The 18,288-nt window shown below is 47.3% G+C and overlaps 3 protein-coding genes; 2 read left to right on the top strand and 1 right to left on the bottom strand.

The window, feature by feature from the left end:
• Positions 1 to 609: 609 nt before the first annotated feature.
• On the bottom strand, positions 610 to 2,013 carry GSTUM_00009781001 (uncharacterized protein; the record flags this gene model as incomplete). XM_002840908.2 has 5 exons in its annotated part: positions 610 to 781; positions 1,116 to 1,307; positions 1,561 to 1,761; positions 1,870 to 1,897; positions 1,979 to 2,013. 5 exons carry the CDS (start codon positions 2,011 to 2,013, stop codon positions 662 to 664), a joined length of 576 nt encoding a protein of 191 aa, XP_002840954.1. The 3' UTR covers positions 610 to 661.
• Positions 2,014 to 2,032: 19 nt separating this feature from the next.
• On the top strand, positions 2,033 to 4,220 carry GSTUM_00009780001 (uncharacterized protein). XM_002840907.2 has 8 exons: positions 2,033 to 2,635; positions 2,716 to 2,769; positions 2,846 to 2,918; positions 3,002 to 3,261; positions 3,322 to 3,444; positions 3,510 to 3,682; positions 3,746 to 3,948; positions 4,001 to 4,220. The coding sequence occupies exons 1-8, from the start codon at positions 2,492 to 2,494 to the stop codon at positions 4,051 to 4,053; spliced, it is 1,083 nt and encodes a 360-aa protein (XP_002840953.1). The 5' UTR covers positions 2,033 to 2,491; the 3' UTR covers positions 4,054 to 4,220.
• An 8,886-nt stretch (positions 4,221 to 13,106) lies between these two features.
• Positions 13,107 to 15,275, top strand: GSTUM_00009779001 (uncharacterized protein). XM_002840906.2 has 2 exons: positions 13,107 to 14,500; positions 14,557 to 15,275. Exons 1-2 carry the CDS (start codon positions 14,169 to 14,171, stop codon positions 14,774 to 14,776), a joined length of 552 nt encoding a protein of 183 aa, XP_002840952.1. The 5' UTR covers positions 13,107 to 14,168; the 3' UTR covers positions 14,777 to 15,275.
• The last annotated feature ends 3,013 nt before the right edge of the window (positions 15,276 to 18,288 follow it).

The following is an 18,288-nucleotide window of genomic DNA, read 5'->3' as shown; positions in this document are numbered from 1 at the left end:
CGAATTAAACCTACAAAGTCGATCAACCCATCTATCCATAGCTATCTATTCTGTGCAACAAAATTGGTTGAATCGGGAAACGAAAGTATGCCTCGTTGAGATGACCTTTATTCCCTTAATACCTGGCTTTGCCCTACTGCCCTACTGCCCTACTGCCCTGCCGCTACTTGACAACAATCCTTTATACATTGGCCGTCCGTCACCCTCTCCCATTTATGACAGCATTGATGCGTCGCATATAGTAATCGCATCATGGTAAACTTGGCCTTATTAATAGTGCGCCGTTGAGAAATGCTGAGGAAGACATCCTCGAGCTTTAGTAGATACTACTTTGTATGCCAAAACTATTAAAAGGCGGACGGACGGAGGCGTCAAGCGTACCCGATACAATCCTCCACAAAGCTATTGCTCTCGATAAAACCCATCTTACTCCCCCCCCCCACTCCAGACAGGTTCACCGGAACATGGAAACTCATCACGGCCTATTGCCACATAAACCGGTGAAGCCACTGAAGGGAAAGACCCAACCAAACCCGCGAGGGCCACCTCTCTACGGTTATTGGGTAGTGCTGGAAAGAGCGCAGTACTTGTACACCGCGCGACATACAGTAAAAAAGCGGCCAATTGATATCATTACACTCACTAGGACGCTGGTCTATCTCTAATCTTCACCCGGAGGCAGTTCATCATCGATAATCCTTACAAGCGTAACTCTCATCTCAGTCACTTCATTGCCCCGTAGGATATCGCTCGCGAAGTGCGCATCAACCTGCATCTGTACCTGTTCCCCCGACATCCATGCAGCGAGTCAGCCTGCTGTTACCTCGATTGCTTGATTTGAGCCGCAACCTTATCCAACCTTCGCGAGGAAAGAAAGGGGAAAAGAAAAGAAAAGAAAAGAAAAAGGAATAGGAACAGTAAAAACAAGGACCTAACTAAGAGCTTTTGCAACCACTCGCGTAGGTACGTTTTATCCATAGGTTATCACCCTGGACCCTGGCGCGAAAAATAAAACAAAATATCATAATAATACTGTGGCATCTAGATAGGCTGTGGGGCCAGTGAAAAGAAAACTTGGGGAAAACCGGAGTAACATCAAGGAACCCGCCACTCACCATTTCTAATGTACCCCTCAGGACGCCACAGAGCATGTTCGAATACCAAAGCTCGTTTTGTGCTCTACCATCATCTGGCAATTCAACAAAATCCGCCAATGGGTTTTCTTCAAAAATCAACGAGAATTGCTTATTATCGGTGGTCCAATTCGCCACGGTCGGGGTGATGTTCAGAAAGACCTTGAACCCGACCTATTCGTTTGCCGATTTGTCAGCATACCGTACGGTATCAGACAAATAAGAGAACATCTAGTCAAAATATATATCTTCGTGATGCCCCCATCAAAGCAAGGTGATTCCAAACATCGAGGCTGTCCTGCCCCAGGATCTGAGCGAGAGAAAGAGATAAGATCCGGACAAAAAACGAGGAGAGAAGAAAAGAAAAGAAAAGAAAAAAGTACCCGAAACGAATGTATGGGTGGGTGGGTCGAGATACTAGACGTACCTTTGCGATCGTCTCAGCGGTTTCCCGAAAATTGGCACATTTTCCCATGTTCGTCTTAGCCAGGAAGTCTTCAATCAACCTCAAACCGATATTGTAGCCCATCTTCTCAAGTTGTTTGTTGACCTCAAGGTAATCCCCCTCAAAGTCTCTACATAGTTGAGCAACGATTGACCCATAGGTTAAGGTGACGAGCTCGGCGTTCTAGATGCATCGGGATCATGAGCTAGATATTAGAACTCTATCCCCCATTATCGTTCTCTTCCTCTCCGAGCGAAATAAGGGGTAGAGGTGTGAAGCTCTGTTACTGACCACCTTGTCAATTCGGGTCTTCCACACACTGATAATTGGTCAGCTATTGTTTCCTTTATCCTCTGAGTCGATCAAGGGTTCAATAGCAAACTTGGGGAAGGGGACTTACTCTTCACCAACACGAGCAGCTTTAGTAGCCGACATGATAGTAAGAGTTTAGAAGGAAAAGGCAGAAGCTATGAGATGTGCTTTGTATCCTTGCTGTGGAGAGGTTGAATGGTGGGATCTGGTATCGGTGTTTTTAGAGCAAGGGAGGCTCCTTGCACGGGAATGCTGATGGGGATTATGACAAAACCTGAGCAGAAGCAGTCGAGTGGCTGATCTTCGCTGTCAGGGCCGTAACTTACAGTAGCATAAGTGTGTGCAACCGGAGTGTGTCGCGTGGCTGGTGAGATGAATTACTGTCAGAACGATTCAGCCCCATCCGGTGAGAGTTACGGCCGCTCCCGCACAACTTGAAAGCAACCTCTGTCAAAATCTCATCACCGGCATCTTCATTGCTCAGACAAAAACCCAACTCTACCTCGCCAACAAGTCGTGTCTATTCACGTGCAACCCGATTAATACCCTCCGAACCACCTGGGATCTATATTGTTCCAGACTCTCATCATTTTCTCTAGCTATGACTGACAAGCGAAAGGCTTCCGGGTCCCTCGGATCCTCGCAGCTCGTCAAGAGAATCAGACCAGATGGCGCCGGTGGAGATGGATCATCAGCAGTTTCCATTGTGAATAGCTCCGCGAGCGGTGGAGCTCTCATACAAGTTGTACGGTTTACTTCTGTCCTAGCGAATTTTTACAACCTTTGAAAGATCGGATGTGATGCTCATTCAACACGGTTTCATAGGTGCCGCGAACATCAGCTTTGCAAGCTCCAATCATGGAACTAACGGGGCATTCGGTAAGGATTCAGGCTGGGAGAATACCTTCTTTTTCTTTCTTTGTCAAATGTACGGTATGCCAATGACCTTTTGCAGAAGGAAGTGTTCGCTGTTCGCTTCGATCCCACAGGTCAGAATATTGCCTCCGGCTCATTCGATAGATCAATTTGTAAGAGTCTTCCCCGCATTTCAGTTTCTCTACATTTCTTACACTCCTCCCTTTTCCCGCCGAGGTAGCTAATAATGTGACAGTGGTTTGGAGAACATATGGTGACTGTCCGAATTATCTTGCTCTACCAGGGCATAAGGGAGCTGTGCTCGACCTCCATTGGTCACGAGACTCACAAATTATATTCTCTGCTTCTGCCGACACCTTACTGGCCACGTGGGACGTCAGCACTGGGGGTAGGATAAGAAGATACGTCGGCCATGAAGATGTTGTGAATGCAATGGATGTAACTAGACGAGGACCGGAATTGATGGCCAGTGGGAGTGATGATGGGTCTATCGGAGTATGTCGCTCTCTCGGAGATGCTTCCTTCGCGGCCTCGATGCTAAGGATACTCTTCTAGATATGGGACCCCCGACAAAAAGAGTGCATAGATTATCTGGAGACAAACTTCCCAGTAACAGCTGTCGCTATCAGCGAAGCTGGGAATGAGCTTTTCAGTGGTGGGATTGACAATGATATCAAGGTACGAACAGAGAGTCACTCGTCTTGAAGCGGGACTATGCCTTTACTCATCAACCCGGCTACCAGGTTTGGGACTTACGGAAGCGCTCAGTAGCGTACACCATGCGTGGCCACCAAGACACTGTTACATCGCTGAGTGTCTCGCCTGACGGACAATCTATATTATCGAATGCGATGGATAGCACAGTCCGTACATGGGACATCCGGGCTTTCGCACCATCCAACCGACTGATAAATACGTATGTCCCTCCACACGGGGCACCCCTCGTCGCGAGGCTCCTAGCTAATAATTTACTACACAGATACGAGGGAGCCCCGTCTGGAATAGAGAAGAACCTCATCCGGGCAAGCTGGTCGCCGACAGGCGATAAGGTTGGAGCCGGTGGTGGGGACGGCAGTGTCGCGGTATGGGAAGCAGAAACCCGAAAATTATTATATAAGCTTCCAGGACACAGGGGGACCGTTAACGATATGCGCTTTTCTCCAATTGCTGCGGAGCCAATTAGTGAGCATTCAACTACTGAACCCCCCTGATCCAGCACTAATGTTGCACACAGTTGTGTCCGCATCCTCAGATAAAAACATCCTACTCGGAGAGTTGGGTAAATAATACACGCACAAGCCACAGCCAGCGCGGAAGCTATTTCAAAAAAGAGAGGATGAAGCAAGGGGGGTGTTCACGATACTACACCATCCAGGGTGTGTAATGACAAAAATGACCACTGTACTATACAATATTCATTCCAAAATTCCAATACTATACTGCACTACCCATCGCCATATCGCTACAAGCACTAGCGCATGAAGCCCCGTATTCTAAAAACGGCCGGCGGCTGTTTTCCGACAGCGGTTCCGTACCCGTATCATATCAAACCCACCACCCTACTACGGCACCATAATACCGCACTCTTGGGCGCGTGAACGGACGCGTGAATGTACCCGTGGTGACCAGCGCAGATATTCGCAATCACGTTGTATTGGTTATTCGTCACGAATCTATTGACATTCTTGGTGGAATTGTAGTAGTAACTTATTTGGAGGGCTGCTGGACCCACTATGGAAAAGGTGAGAAGAAGAAGAGCGGGCGGGGCAGAGAGCGAGCACTGGACATAGATTTCTTCCATTAAATTTTTATCTTCTTTTGTTCCTCCCCCTTTCTGCATCTTCTTCACGGACGAACCGTGGAATAGAATAGATAATCCTACGCGAAAAGCCTCCTACGCAATCTGTCGTTGTGACCAATCTATAGCCTGAATCGCCGCTCTCGTTAGGATGACCTTGCCTTCCGTTAATGAGGCTCTTTGGAACATCAAGATCACCGGTTGGCGACACAAGGAAGCTGCTCTACCAAAGATGGCCTGACCCGGAAGAGGTCTAACAGCAGCGCACAAGCGCCAGTACTGCTACACTACGAGTAATATATCTACAGTACTCGAGTACGAGTACAGTATCACGGTAGACAAAGCCACTACAGCTACTACCAGTATTGTAATACGATACTTGTACTGCAAAGTACTTCTCCAACACCCAGCCACCCCCGCCACTCTGACCAGGGAGAAAAATAACGTTACTCGAGCACAAGTGCGCTCCCACCCTCTCCCTTCCTTCCATCCTCCTCGAAGGGGGCAGGGGGGAAGGGAGGGGAAAAGTTATCGCAAAAACATGCGCACCCAAATCCGTAAATAGCCCCCTTGTTCCGCGCTTAACCATTACCCTACCCTACCCTACCCTACCCTACCCTAATAGACGTAACCTTGCTTGTTTTTTTTTGGTTTGCTTCTAGAAGCCCCGAGGTAGGATGATGGCCGGAGGGAAGGGGCTGCGGTGTGGGTGTGCAGGTGGGGGTGGGGGTGGTGGCTGATGCATGGGTCATAGGGTGTCACCCTGCTTTGGTTTTCTTGTGCTGGAGAAGTCTGGAGGGATAAGTTATGGGGTGTATGTATGGTGAAGTATGATATGGTGATAACACTCTCTCTTCCTCCTCTTCCTCTCCCACATCCAGCATCCAGTGATCTACTCGCTTAAACCGAGTCACCAATCAGTGACCAACCAAACAGTGTGGGAGTCATAAGATTCACCTCTTTTCTGGATGTCTTCTAGTGCTTCCCTGCTTTCTCCCGAATTAATGGTCCTTGTGGCCCTGGTCCTAGGCTGTTGCGGTCTATTCTAAGGTGCTCCTTACCCCTGGAAATTCTGCGGTGGCAATAGAGTAGCATGGGAGGAGGGTATTATAGGTGAAGATTGAGGCTTGGAGTTGATTTTCGTGTTGACGGTGATTTCCAGTGCCGTGGCGGGAAATAAAAAAAAGCATGAGTGATTCTCTGTGATTGGTGGTGTCCAAGTGACGGGGTATGATATGATATTCCTTGCGCAGGTGAGTAGATTAAGAAAGGCGAAATATTACTGAGAATGCTTAGTTAGGGTATGATATCCCATGAGACAACTCATTTGTTGGCTTTTTTTCTCCTTTCCCTTTGGGCACTGGTTGACAACTGGGAGGATTTAGCTTCGAGAAAAACGAGTGACATTATATGAATGTGGTAGCACTTCTCGCAATGGATTTTATCAGGATAATCGAACAACGCGCAACGGAGTTGAGAATTCCCTACTTTTTTTTTGGGGGGGGGAGGACGCGGCAGAGGGGAGTTTCCCAGTCCCTCTAAGGGCATAAGAAAGGGGGGGAGAAAAACACCAGACCAAACAAGAGGACGCCACTCCAAGGGTTTAAGATTAATTAGAGTGATAGCTCGTGACCCCTGTGATTAGGAAGGGTGAAAGCTGAGCCAACAGGTTACTCGCAGTGGGAGATGTACATATGGCGGTTAGCGCTGGCGGGGAGCACGAGAACTGCTACTATGATACTATGATATAAGTCTGTGTTGGAATATTGGGAGCGTGGAAGGGGGGGGCTTGTAAAGGAGTTTGTGCATAGGGTTTGTGGTGGGAAAGCGCGCAAGAGCTGAAGTGTCATATCATAGGTGTGAACAGGACGCTGAGGGGCGGGGAAGGGGGGGAAATATAAGAAATGGCCAAAGAATTGGGGGGAAAGGGGGAGCGCCTATCATAGGCTCCAGTGGTTCTACGTGGGTAGGTAGTGTTCCCCCCGTCACTTATGCGAGTGATTGTACATGACACCACCCGTGAAATCTTGACCTGGATGGATCCACGCCTACATATTCGAGGATGTATCGGTCTCGCACTAGATGAGCTGGGATACATGAAGCCTGCGCGTTGCTAGACAGGTTTTTTTTTTTTCATGTTGCTGCTAAGGTTACCTGTCACATCCAGCTTGGACGTCGAAGGCAGTGTATGAAGGTGGCTGTCATGAATCGTGAATATTGTGGCATGGCGCTCTTCTGTGTGATAGTACACTTCCCAATACACGAGTAACTGGTGGTGCATCTGTAGTTAGCGAGACCTCCAAATCCTGTCTTGCTCACTGGTGAGCTTACATTCCCTCATTGCTGGTGTTCTGGCTGCGATTATGCATGCACAGGGGGTTTTGTCGTTAGATATTGGTGGTCTGTGCTTATAATTTCGCTTCTCCTAGGGATGTATCTGTTCCCATAATGAGTTTAGTTTTCAATATTATAATGTCTTTAACCTCGGGCAGAAGTGGTCAAAGAGCAACCGTGGGTGGGATGAGCATTGGTTTGAAGGTATGATATTACCTTACAAACGCTGGCGCGCCAAACACCTCCAAAGATGCCAAGATCAGATCAACCCCCGTCGCAATTAGCGGTAGCTCGGGAGTTCAATTCCCCTCATGGTGAGTTATTGGTATGCATGGAACAATCGGTCACGTAGGGAAGGAGGATCAACGTGACTTGACCAGAGTTCAAAATAAAATGAATTGGTTCTCACCCGTTTGGTAATACCAAGTGCAATTCCCAGATACTCTCATCATTGGTGGTCTCGTAACCGGTGGGCTAATAGCTTTTTCTCAAAAAATTTAGTTGCGATTAGCGAACGGTTAGAGGTGGTAATAAAATTTTTTTAAAAAAAGACTTGGATACGTGTTTACTCTTCATAATAATAATTTTATAATATTATGTCTATTTCGGGGGCTTTTTCATTCACTCTAATGTGAACAGCTAGCTATACCTGCCCTGTACTCACTCACCAGCCCAATGTCTCTGACAAGGCCTTCGGCAGTGTGTATCTCAGCGATACACAAATCTTCCGAGATCCTTTCCCGTGCCGAACCTAGTGTACATTTTTTTCCCTCGCTGTACCGACCTCCTATTGCCGAAGCTTCGAAAAAGAGAATCAGCATGCAGGCAGCAAGCTGTACGATATTGTTTTCTCCCTCACGCTCACCATCTGCTTCCGGCCCCCCCGCACCCTCCGGAATATAGCCAGCACCAGAATGCTGTATAGCGCAGCTAGTAGATTAACACAAACCTTTGTAGCCATGCATACAAATTAGAGGGCAGTATGTATGAAGCAATGGACATAACTTTTCGCCGGCGGATGCCAGCGCTGAATCGAGTATTTCTTTTTCGGCCAGGAGGATTCCTTCACGTGTAGGGCCCTGGATACGATGGCCTTTTTCTATTTACCTCCCACTGTATTCTTGCAACTACCTTGAAGGTTTCCCCTCGTTGTTGGACCAACTTTTATTTTCCCCTGAATCAGTTGAGGAGGGGGGGGGGCGGTGTTGTGATGATGTTGGGACGGTATTCTGTGGAAGTGCGGCGCCGAGCGGTATAGAGTGGAAGCTTGAGCAATTGAGTGGTGTTTTGGGTATTAGAAAATTATAGAATGGGTGGGTGGTCTGAAGCAATAAACCTTCAAGCAGTGTAGAGTAATTTCGTAGGGGAGATCTGGTAGTTTGGTGGGTCCCTAGCACATTTAGGGAAAAGTAGCTTGTTTCTAGAGTATATGAAAAGTGCAAGGGACATAGGAGGGGTTAAGCAGATAGTGCGTGCCTATTTTGCCAGTGGATTGAATGGAAAGTGTAATGGGATAGCAATGAGATATAGTGGTGGGGTGGATGTATAGGCAGTTGTTAGGACTTTCAAGTTAGACTTTTCTTTACCTGGATTTTTTTAGGGAAATTGGAAAAAAAGGGTATTGGTACAATCTTTATGTAGGGTAGTGTTAGATTGAATACTATTAGATGTACTATGACACGATTAGAGGAGGATAATTAGGGAATTTTAGAGGATTGACAGGTATGATATATTTACTACATCTCAATTCCGCCAAAGATGCATGGATTTACCTCAAGGAGCCCTGCTATGAACATTCAAGTTATCATCATCATATAGCAGCAGACACTAGATCAGCAGAGGAGGTAAAGCCACTCATAGGGAGGGGAGTACCGATTCATTATTGGGAGCTGATGCCAGACTATTTGTTCGAAGGATTAGAGAGGATATGTCCAGGGAGGTTGAACCTGCTATCAATGCAAAGAGTATGATACTAAATATCAATTGATAATCCATATTTCACCCATTTCATTCCATCTGTCATAAAAAGTTTTCTGCAGCTCCAGGTCTATCAGAGTTTATATGGGATTTGATGTCGAGACGTGGTGTGCGGGAACACAGGCGCCATTGTCATGCTTGCCGATCATTTCTGTCACTAAACTGTATGTCCCTACACCTTACGGGTAAAGTACAAGTACTAGTCCAGCAGACCCACCCCAAGTCTCACGCCAAATTTCAACGCTAGTCCTAAAACAATATTAGACCATGCCTAATTAGGAAGTATCTTGGTCGGCTATTCAGCAACAGCCTTTTTTTCCCCACTCTTTACTGTCCTTCCCACCTTGAAGGCCTCTCCCGCACCAACCAGAAGATGAAAAGAAAAACTTGCTCTGCTAGCACGTCCCGGAAACACCCTACAGAGGGTACTTGTTTTAAAAATTCTATTTATGAGTATTGTCGTCGCAAGTTGAAATATCCGTCGATCATCGGTGTCATGAGGGTAGGTTCTAGGGTGCCGGAACTATACTTGAGCACAGTTCCTTGACATGTCCAAGCGTTGCTACTACTACTGCATTCTACTCTACTGTACTGTACAGTACCTCGAAGAGATATTTTCCGTGGGTCTGTAACACAAAGAGAAGCTATTAAATTACAAATATTTCTTGCTGAAACATCTAGTTATTGTAACGGGTGTGTCGAGATTTGTAAAAAAAAAAAAAAGGTTGCAATTCAGGAGCCCGTATGAACTTCCGAAACTGGAGGGTTTTCTAAATAAATGACTTTTTTTTTTCTATCCTGGCACTTGAGACTGGAATTCCCGAGTTTATAGCAGGGGATTCCAGGGTCCCTCAATTGTGCAGGTGAGTACCGTATGATAGTAAAAAATATGGATCCCTAAGATTCTTTGCTATTGCACCAGAATGTACTTGAATGATCCGGCGGGAATCCATGAGGGGTTCAACACAGTCAACTCATGTTCGCCTTTCTCACCCATTCTCGTGCGGTTTAGTTATTTTTGGGATGGGCTGTGTGCTAGTACAAGTACAGTACTATACCCTTAATCTAACCGTGGCAGAGGACTAAGCGGAGAAAATTGCGGAGCCGAAAGCTTCAGAGACTATGGTATCATAGTTCCGCCCTTGGAGTCCTCAACAATATGGTGCGAAACCACGGTTATCGAATTGGATATCATAATTATAAATAATCTCGGCAACCCTCTCCGGGAACGCATACCCTTAACATGCGCCCAGGTCAACACCCGAGTACGGTGCGCCGGGCTCCGGACGGGATTTATGATATGTAGAGATAAATCAAACTCTGATATTCTCTCCATTACAATATTATAGCAAATCTGCTTGACCCCGGCCGCGAGTCGGCCATTCCTTCGCCCTTTCAGTCAATGCGCGGGCGGCCGACATGCCAGCCGGAAAGTATGCATACATACAAGATCCATCTTCTGCTCCCCCCCCCCCAGCTCAGAGCAGAGGTAGTGGACCCATCGGCACAGTACCGAGTTATCATCGCCCTACTGTACATTCCGGGGAGGCTTGTGGCGCCCGTGGTAGGCAAACCGTCCCCCCCTCCGCGATAGCGGCGAAAAAAAAAAAGCACACCTACGTAAAATGGGTATCCCATCGTCAACTCAACAACATGAGCACAAAAAGCCCGAGTGACTACTTCATGAGCCGGCCAGCCAGTCAACAAGTGTCCGGCAGGAACCGGGATCGGGGGGGGGTACCGTACTGTAAGCTTGCGGTGCGGGGGCCGGAGCGTGAGCAAGCACTATGGCACAATACGGGCGCTATGCCAATTGCTGACAGATAAGAAGTGAGAAAGGCTCAATGGGGCGGACCGCTTTCTCGTGTTCCCAAGTAGGTACCGGTATGATATGTGATTATTCGAGTGAGAGGTTATGTCGGCGGGGTCGAAGGCTGTGTAGTGCAGTAGGATACCACACACATAATCCTATCATACCGGTATTGGTGTGATACTAACCCCTGGAGGGCATTTGTCATCATGGGTGTTGATTGGGTATTGTTTGATTCTTGAATACTGTACGAGTACTTGTACGAGTACTTAAGTTATCATACAACAAGCCTTACTAGGAAAGGCAGCTCCAACGTCCTATATCATAGCGCGAGGTTCAATTATTCTAGTTTCTGGAGTATTAGTATTTTGGCGAAGTAGAATAATAGTATTGAATTGTTCACTATGGGATAGTGGTTAGCGCGAACTACTCTTGCGACTGGGCTAAACAGTGGGAAGTGCTCTTCGTAGGAAAGTACTGTAACCAAACAACAGGATTCTAAAGAGGTGCGAACTATTAGCGACGATTTAGTACTAGTACGAGTACATGCGCATTTATTTCAAACTCTTGCAAAGAAAGAGACCCCTGGAACCGGGATTATGAACGTGTGTAACTTTGATAGTCATACTATAACTACTTGTAGTACAGTACTCGAGGACCGGTAGATAGGGGCAAAGGGGAAGCAAAGCAAAGCAAACGACAGTCTTCCGCCAAAGCAAAAGCTTGATTTCACGACTTACAGGCGCATGCAGTTGAGGGGAAGGAGAAAGTTTTACCTGCCCCACATCTGATCACTGCCAATGGCGGGGAATTACGGTACTGTGAAGTGCTCGAGTACCGCACTGCACTCATACAGTACTTTCTAGCCGGTAAAGTAGCTATTCTTAAAACCGGTACAGTATTTACGAGAGTCGCTGGCTGGCAACGGGTTTGAGGATGTGTTAGCCTTTTGCACTTTTCTGTAAGGCTTAGGGGTACCGGTATCCTAAGAGGCGGAGGTAACAAAGCTGTACGCTAGGTATCATATAACATTGGCGGCTTGTGGAACAGGGGAGGGCAAAAGGGAGGGAAAGAAGAGGGAAAAAGAGAGAAAAAGGAGAGAGGATGGACATATTATCGTATGCTATCACAGTACTCGAGTACAAGTAGAGTACTGGCCAGTATGGTATCCTTTAACCCGCGATATTGTTTAAATATGGTGGCGCGTGTTCGTTTGATCTGAGATAAACCCGTACCGGTGCCATACCTGCGATGTACGAGTACGGTACTCGAGTATAGTATCATACAGAGCATCTTTTCTCTCTTTCTCTTTCCAGCGCAACTTGCATACCGGGAATTCATGGGATCTCCCGTTCCCCTCACACCCCATATTTAGGCTGTCGAACGAAACAGGGGAGTTGAAACGGGCCAAAACAGATACGCCCCTGAACGCAAAAAGGCCACACCCCGCCTGCCACTTGCAATCGGCAGAACAGCTGGTTGTTCCGGGAAAGTTAATGAGTGAGTGAGTTAGTGGGTGAATGCGGGTGCTCCAGCGGGGGATTTTTCCTGTGATATGATTCTGCACTTGGAGGAAACGACACGGGAGGGGAAGGGGGAGGGACAGGAGTACCGTGATTTCCGTGACTTCTTCTCGCACCGCCTGCGGCAAAAATACGCATAAAGCAGAAGATATATATTAATATCACCATGGAAGCATGATGAGAAAAGCAATAAATAATCACACATTGTCACGTACCGTACCGTGATGAACATGCGCATCGCATGGCAGTTAGTTTTTTCCTCTCTCTCCGCCGCGATGGAGGCGAAAAGAGAAGGATGAAAATGAAAGGCAAAAGTGAGGTACCGTATCCTACCGATAAATCGACCCTGTGTGCATGTGTACTCGAGTAAACTTTGTGCCTGTTCCTGAGTGTGACAGGGTACAGGCACTTTGTACTCGTACTGTAAACTCGTACCTTGCAGCGAGAGCAGAGCCAGGATGGCAAGGCAATACTGTAAGTCAAGCTCTGCAGTTACACAACATTTCTCAAATGCACCCTAAAGCCAATCCAGATCCTTCCCGTTTTCGTTTCCCCTTCCACTCCTGCTTCCTCTGCTTCACCATCTCTTACAAGTATAGTACAATACCCCTCAAGCAACCACCCCCCCTCTACTCCTTTCCCCCTCCCTCCCGTTCTTTCTCTCACACTCTGCCCAAATGCTCTGGCAGTCTTTGTAGCGGATTTTCTCCGTTCCTGACCGAAAGGAAGAAAAAAGATCCCCTCCCCCCCCCGGTACACTCCTTTGACACTGAGCTAAACTAGACACTCCCTTTCGAGTCCTATCGGGTCCCTTCCTTCTGTACAGACACATTCTCTCCAATATCTCTTGGGGTGGGAAGAAGACAACCTTCGTCCCTTTTTTCTTTTCTGTCGTTCGAACCGTGCCTGGGTGTCCGGTTCTGTATTTTTTTTCCTTTTCTCTTTTTCTTCTCTATCGTTCTTTTTGTGCGAGTATTTTGTCCCGAACTGCGTTTGCAGTGCAGGTTCCCGTCCCCTAAGGCAAAGAAAGGCAATACGGTAATTATCGTGGAAGGGCTTAAAAAAGGGAAAGCAAACAATATTTTTCCTTGCGTGTTTGTGTTAGAAAGGGAGAGGGTTGAAGAATAACTACCCACCACTGTCCTGATACATCTTTTCACATCTTTTCGTTTCTCCTGCGGGACTTCTGATCCTGCGCTTTTTGAAAGCGTTCTCTGTCTATCGGCCTGGGATCAGACCATTACTTTTTTTTTCCCCTTGTTTAAACGTCGACATATATCGCTGGAAAATTCAAAGCAATTTCGATTGTCAGTTGATACGTTCAAATCCTCAGGACAATGCCTCACCCATTCGCGAGGATAATAGGTGGTGGGGGGCCAGAAGAACAGGAGCAGCAACAGCGAACGGGTGGGATAAGAGGATGGTTGAGCGGTGGGAGGAGGGGTAATGTTGGGGCACTAGGGGCATCTACGCATACGGCAATGCCAGGGCAAGAAATGCGCTCGGTGAACTCGAATATCATCTCGCCTACCCCACCGGTAGCAAGTCAGCAGCGACGTGCTTCGATCTTGCCTCTTGCGTCACCGTTATCGAGGAATAACACTATGGGATATAATGCAATGGGGTTTTATGCCCCTCAACATACGATTCAGGCTCCTATGCAGCCTATAATCGAGAGGCCGGAACCCGCCATGCAAAGGGATAACGTTGGGATGTCTGTCAATACAGCTGCGCAGCCGGCTGGGCAGTCGGATGACCCGCGGACGCCATTGATAAACTTGGAGGCTCAGGGGCTAGTGACGCGCGGGGGAAAGTGGTTTTGGAAGAGGGAGTCGTGGAAAGGGCTGCAGTCAAAGTTAGCTGCGGTCCTTGTATCAGGGCTGTTCCTTGCGATTACTTTGGCAACTTGTGAGTATTTAATTCACGCCGTGATTCCATATTATAATTATCCTTTGTTTCAATGGCTGATGGAATTCGGAAAGACCTTGGACTTGCCTTGACCCCCGATCTGAACCTGCGTCAAGTGTGGCATGTGCTCTTGATATTAATCATCCTTGTTGCAACAACGTTCTTCTGTCACGCATTGGTTAGACTGTGTATCGTGGCGACAAACCCTGGACGTTTCCAACGTCTTTCCCAAAACTTCACCCGCATCCCGTCCGTAGCTGGACCAGGTGGATATGCAAACCCACGGGAGCCGATCCGGATACACACTCCGTATGGCGCAGATGACCAAGGTCTTGCTGATCCTACCAAGTCCCCACCACCAGTATATGGGCTTTGGCGATGCTCGTATGTTGCCCTTGTTTGCAATCTAGGCCCCCGCTGTATCCTTCTAACAATTACAGTGTGAGAGTGAACCCGGACCAATTCTACTGGGTTAGAAGGACTAGTGCAGGCGCACCGACGACCTCCGCCCATGGGTATAGTGATCGAAACAGCAGGACAACTCCCCGTCCCCCGTCATATGCATCTGACGATGGGGTAACCTACGCTCTTGCTCCACATCAACTACGCCGCGACCCGCCTCTATCCCCGCACCCATCAGGAGCAAACCGGATGCGGTGAATAGCATGTAACTATCAGATGCGCTCTCTCTTCTTTCTCACTTTGTAAAATTACCTTTATACCCCCGTTTTTGTCAATACTTTTTTCCTGCTTCCACTTTTGTTCGCTCTCTAGGGGATTATGGTATGGGTGTTTAGGGGTGTTTGGTATTTTTTGGCAGATTTTTTACTCTAGTTTACCCCCGACCTGGATATATGAAGGCGGGTGGATGGGTGGATGGGTGGATGGGATACTTGGAGGCAGAAGGATTCATGCGGCGGGATGGAGAGAATATTTGCTTCGTTTCTTGGTCACAACCGGATTACTTTTAGCTAGCTGGTTAGTTTGGTTCTCGCGGGGAATCGGAAATTACATGACGGTGTCTATGATGCCCAGTTGGGGTGGGGGTGCGGTTTCCAGGTTGGCACCGTTTGTTTGGCGGTTTGGGCATAGTATCGTACAGCATTATGGAGTCGCCAGTTAGCGGCGGGAAAAAAGGGAGCTAAATCATGGAATCTCACCTACTGTCCCAGCATCACCAGTGTGCTGTAATTCTTGTTTGAAGTTGTACTTCTTGCTCCATTGATGCTCTACTGGGGGGGGCATAGGGCCCTATTTATGCTACAGGAGAGCACACTACAATCACCCATGACATGCGCTTCGCGCAAGAGAAAAGAAAAAATAAACGACAACAATACTATATAATGTAGTAGTAAAGAGAAAGGAAACATGAGCAAGGAAACTAAACTAGTACCACGATAGAGTTTCCAAGTAATCTCTGCTCTAGTCAACCACATAATGAGCTCAATCACTTAGTGAATCCATATCAAAATATTCTGTCATAGTCAATGACAAAACCGATGCATATTTGGAAGTCATATTACAACACAGTGGGGTATGCAGGATGCGGCGTGCGGTATTCGCGGCCGCCCTCCCACAATATATGCCACTGCTGTTGCACGCGAGGGGGCGAAGTGCTGTCTGCACCGGCACGTTAGATAATCGTCCAAGTGCCCAAGATTTCGCATTGCCTATCACAGTTCTGGGAAATATTCCCATTGGCCGCCCATTACGGTACTATTACGAACCATGGAAAGCTCCACACTGTGTTTCCAAACCGAGAACCACTTTTTCGTCTATATATACACTTGATGGTATCTACTTTTTTTGTCCCGCAGCTACACGAGATTCGTGATCGTGTTTGGGATTCCGCGGATGTGTTGCCTCTCAAGTTGCGGGGTGGTGAGGTTTCCCAATACTACGGAAGCGGACTCGGAATGGTGCTGTGCTGGTAATCGTGGGTTATGTTATTCCTTTCATGGCGGGTATTCTGCTATGCCCCAGGTATGTGTGTGGTGGTGGTGTTCGCACGCGTCGCACGAGTATCGCACCGCACCGCACTGTATTATACGGTGCTATATATATTACTGTGAAATCTCGGGGTGAACCCGGCGATATGTTGTTCACTTCAGTTGCCCGCCCTGGTGAGGTCAGTACAGTACCATATTAATATCTTTTTGGTTTGTTTTTCTACCCGTCTTTTAGAGGGGTTGAACAACCAACCCCCTTTTGCCGCGCGGGGGGTTGTTTTTTTTCTTTCTCTTCTCCTTCCCCAGAGAGGGAGACTTGGACTTCCTAATACCGTTCGGGTATTCGAGATTTGGCGGTACTGTGGACTGCTGATCTTGGCCAGGTTTTCCCGGGGTGGTATCATACTGTACTATATAGCACGGGATTGAAGGGGCCGGTAGAGTGCAAGTACACTGTATGTGGGTGGTGATGCCACTCGTGCAATCGTCAGATAAGAGCCATTCCTTCCTCTTCCAAGGGTATTCACAGTGCATCACTCGGTGATACTCTGCCGAAATGTGTTGTAATTCTTGATTGAAGTTGTACTTCTTGCTTGATTGATGCTCTACTGGGGGGCTATGAGGCCCTACTTATGCTACTTGAGAGCATGCTACAACCGCCTATGGTATACCGGTATACCTAGTGTGAGGAAAAAGAAGAATAATAATATAACATAGCCTAGTGGTAAAGAGAAAGGAAACGTGAGCGAGATAACCAAACTAGTACTGTGATAGAGTTTCTGAGGAAGCTCTGTAGTAGTCAACTGTGTAATGAGCTCAATCACATAATGAACCCATATTAAAATATTCTGTCCTAGTCAATGACAAAACCAATGCATATTTGGAAGTCATATTACAACAAAATGTGGTATCATAGTGTTAAAACTTTCCTTGTTAAAATTTCCTTGTTTGGATGAGTAATGTCTCATGGTGTCATCCTCTCTTCTTCGTCTTCTTCTCTTCTTTTAGGGTGGGGGTTGGGGTGTGGTGGATGCAGTAAGTTGTGGCTGTACCGATTTATTGTTTCCAGGGTTAGGAAATTCCCCCCGAGTCGTCGAGTTATGAAACAGATTTGTTTTGCGGTGGGTGGTGTGATGAGTCACATTGGAGGAGGGAGCACAGCCGCATTCGCAAAGTTCTCATACCCTCCCTTATATGATACGTCAAGAACAGTACTAATTGACAACAAGAGAATAAGAGCCTGCTAAATGACTGTTTTCAGATATGCCTCTGGGGGTATTGTAAGCTATTATCACAATTTGTTTTGTCCGATTATAGGAGGGGGGGGGGGGGGTTAGCAATGCGCTTCCAAGGGCCGGGGGTACTCTGAAGGGTAGGAGAACTTCACGAATGCGGCTGTACTAGCACAGTACAGTACTCGTACAGTAAGATATGCAGGTATGTATCATAGATGGTATGATCGATCGTGAGGAAGTTGACCAATTCTCGGCCGCCCTCCTAAGAAAATTGAAATATCACGGAAGATCCCACCCCATAGTCTTGCACCAAGAGCGCTCCGGCGACTCCCCCCAATTCGTCTGGAGAAAAGGAAGGGCAAAAAAGTACTTCCCTTCCCGCAAGGGAGGCTATCGTACCTTGCTCACCCTGGTTTATCCAATCATTTCCTGCACTTCCGATCAGTCTCACTGAATAAAACAGCAGATTTGGGTACGCACATGATCTGTATGTTGATACAAGTTTTTCTTTTCTTTCATACTTTTTTGTCTTTAAACTGCGTTTTCCACTTCTGCCAAAAATGGCACTTTTCATGTTTTGTGGTGGTGAACATTTATTCCCGTGTGGACGGTCTTCAAACCTGCAGGACAAACCGCAAGATGGGCTTTTTATATCGCAGCAATGATGTGTTGGTGGTGCACTTAGCTCGGGTGCCTGGAATTGCAATTTTCTCGAGCGGAAGGTCGCTGATTTACAATATGATACCACATCCAGTTTCCCTCCAGATCACATCTCGATAGCAAGGGTTTTTTTTTTTTTTTTTTTGAAGGACGGTAGGCAGAGGGTCGTCACAAGCAGGTGGTGGTGGTGGTAAAGATGGCTGTAAATTCGGATTGTTCAACAATGAATCAACATTGTCTTTTGAGATGGGTCGTTTGCCGCGATCGCTAACTGAGCGAAACAAAGTTATCGCTTCTCGCCCGCCGGAGCCGCGAGTATACTCGTATA

The sequence above is a fragment of the Tuber melanosporum genome, assembly GCF_000151645.1.
Source record: "Tuber melanosporum whole genome shotgun sequence assembly, scaffold_60, strain Mel28".
Lineage (NCBI taxonomy): Eukaryota > Fungi > Ascomycota > Pezizomycetes > Pezizales > Tuberaceae > Tuber > Tuber melanosporum.
Note: the sequence above shows the minus strand (reverse complement) of the source record. Positions and strands in the feature narration are given on the sequence as shown.